We start from the raw sequence: 2,738 nt of genomic DNA, 5'->3' as shown, positions 1-2,738 counted from the left end.
CCCAGGAAGCCTGCTCTGTGAGTCCAAAAGTTTTACCTGGCAGGTCTGCAGCATAAGGCTCCATTCTTTATATTATGCATGAATGTTTTAAGCAGGATAAAATGTTCTCTGACGTTCTTCATGCAAATAGCAGTGATTCCATGATGAAATCCTTCCTGCAGCTATTACGTTCTTGTTCCTCGTGGTTTTATCTCTCAGAGATCTGCACCCCTCCGTTAGAGCTACGTTTCTGAGAGGCATTAACAAGTCTGACAGACCCCAGCTGGTGTTGTAAACCTTATTATGAGTGGGACTGTGTTTACTAAAATTGAAATTTCAGCAAAAAAAATTGGCTTTTGATAAAATGTCCCCAGCAGGGCTCCCAGCCGGGTGCTGGAGAAACAAGACAAAGTGGACCGTGATAGTTTTACTGTCTAGTGGTACCAAACCTCTCAAAAGGCAGAAAATACCTAATCTCGTTTTTAAATGATAGCATTTCCAAATAATTATGCTCGCTGAAGTGCTGTATGAAACCTAACCCCTACGCTATCGGGACTGTAGTTAAGATTTTGTCTTGACAACACCCTCAAAGATTTATTGGCAACCGCAGTGTTGGGAGCAGCCAGCCAGGACCCACTAACTGCCGGCTCCTACCCACGTCAATTAGATGAAGCATGAGGTAATAGCACTGCAGGCTGCTAAAACTGATCCATGATGATCTGTTTGTGTACATAAAGCGCCATTTTATGTTTCCTGCACACCCCATTACTAATTATACAGATGTTGATGCAGTGAAGCATCAGCAGTGCTGCATAAAATTTGGTCCATCCTGATATTTTCAGTTAGCAAGAGGCGGGTTGGTGATTCAACGACAGAGAAACACGGGATCAAAAATAAAAAGCCCGGATGCTGACCCCATTTGGCACGAAAGCTCAGCCCTTATCCTACACAAAGCCCTCCTCTTGAAGAACTGATGGTTTGATTTCCATGTTTTTCTTGAACGGAAAGATTTAAATGCCATAGCAACGGCCTGCGAGCTGCTCGCAGACAGAGCGGCAATCCCCGCCAGCCGCGCTCGCAGCAATGTGTGCTGTCCTCGTGCCGCTTTCCCCACCACCTGCTGCATTTCTGGGCCAGCATTCCCCTTCTTGTGGTGTGGGAATCACTACGTGCTGCATATTTATATTACTCGAGACACCTGAGGAGGGGATCATTCACCAACACACCGCTGTCCACCAAGGAACAGGCCCTGCTCATTGGGAGTTAGCAGGAAGGCCTGCTTGGCGGCCATGACACGCAGCCTCCTCTGGTTCCGGCTGTTCTGCGGCCTTCCTGGGCTCGCCCAATCCTCCTGGTGTTTGGTACATTCATGCTGTATTTAGATCCTTTCCTACGGCCAGTGACTCCACAGCTCTCCCCCCAGTTATTTACTGGAGTTCTGATTTGGTAATTAAATGAGTCACAGCACTGTATTTCTTTTTACACTATTTATATAAAATGCTTTATGTATGAGCACGGCTTAAAATAGTGTCAGCTGAAGAGAAGTAAATACCAGATCTCCTGTCATGTTTAGAAAAGAGAATGCGTATCAGTGCCAGTATTCAAGCCCAAGGAAAACGATGGTATAATCCTTCCACCTATTTTTGGCTGGTACATCTACATGAGTTACGTTCACAAAATCCTGCTCCACCCCTATTTTTCAATTTGCTCTTCTCTCACCTGCATGCAAGTAGGTAAACAGAGATTCGGCATGACATCTCTGGGTCTCTTCCACTAAGCAAGAAAAGCAGATAGATCTGGGTAAGTATGCATGTACGTTCTGGGATAGTAAATTGAGATCAGTGCCGCTATCTCTACATAATGCAGCCAACACTGCAATGACACACTCATTTTAAGATGCGATACTGGGAAATGCGTGGCTTGATTTCAGACATTGTGGGAATCCAGTTGTACTGGGACATCCCAGGAGATGTAGGACTTACCAGTTCCCCAGACAGCCCAATCACATGCACTGAATAGGACTGCAAGTACCAAATTACGGTGACCCTCAGTTACACTTTGTGTTCTTTCTCAGTCACCATTCCAGGGAGTGGCTAAAATGGTTATAAGCCACCTTCATGCTCCCAATATTTCACAATTAAGTTAGAAGCTGCCCTGAAGCTCAGGACTGCTTTGTCTTCCCTCCCCTGCTGTGCCCTTGCAAGCAAAGAAGGGCTGCATGTTCTGATAAATTCCTAGGTAGCACAGAACCGCAGTTCAGTTCTCCCCCCAGCAATGCTGATGAAACCTCAGGGACATTCCCTAGACAGGAATGGTCAATTTCAGAGGTTCCTCATAAGAGCAACCCAGTGTAAAAGGAGTCAGGTAAAATGAGTCATGACCGAAGCCCGTATAAAAACGTTTCCTTCAGTCTAACGATAAACCTGCAATAAATCTGGAGAGGTGAGGAAAATGTAAGGCACAAGTGAATTGAGAATCGTGAAACCTGGCTTTCCTTTCCCATTGATCTTTACTGGCAAATTTAACCAGTGAGATATGCAAGTTAAATAGTAGAAAACCAAAATTTGTTTGCCAAAAGAAAGTAATCACCATCCCTACATACTTATTACTGTCTGAAGTCCATGTATTTCTATTTCTCAGAGCAACTTATCTGGAAGGTATCTAGTCAGCGTTCTTTTCTTTTAATGAGACTTTTTTCTTTCCAAATGTGTGTTCTATTTTGCTGGGAATAGTAAGAGTGAATATATGAGGTGAAAGCA

General features: G+C 44.4%; 1 protein-coding gene across 10 annotated transcripts in view; it reads right to left on the bottom strand.

Annotated features, from left to right (window-relative positions):
* The window catches only part of C13H16orf71 (chromosome 13 C16orf71 homolog), an 84,531-nt gene that overhangs the window by 18,372 nt on the left and 63,421 nt on the right, over positions 1–2,738 (bottom strand). For all 10 annotated transcript variants that reach the window (XM_021411312.1, XM_021411313.1, XM_021411307.1 and 7 more), the window contains one exon: positions 1,699–1,752. In XM_021411312.1, coding sequence (XP_021266987.1) covers positions 1,699–1,752 — 54 coding nt within the window. The remainder of the gene's footprint in view (positions 1–1,698; positions 1,753–2,738) is intronic.

This window comes from Numida meleagris, chromosome 13 (assembly GCF_002078875.1).
Source record: "Numida meleagris isolate 19003 breed g44 Domestic line chromosome 13, NumMel1.0, whole genome shotgun sequence".
In the NCBI taxonomy this organism is placed as follows: Eukaryota; Metazoa; Chordata; class Aves; order Galliformes; family Numididae; genus Numida; species Numida meleagris.
Note: the sequence above shows the minus strand (reverse complement) of the source record. Positions and strands in the feature narration are given on the sequence as shown.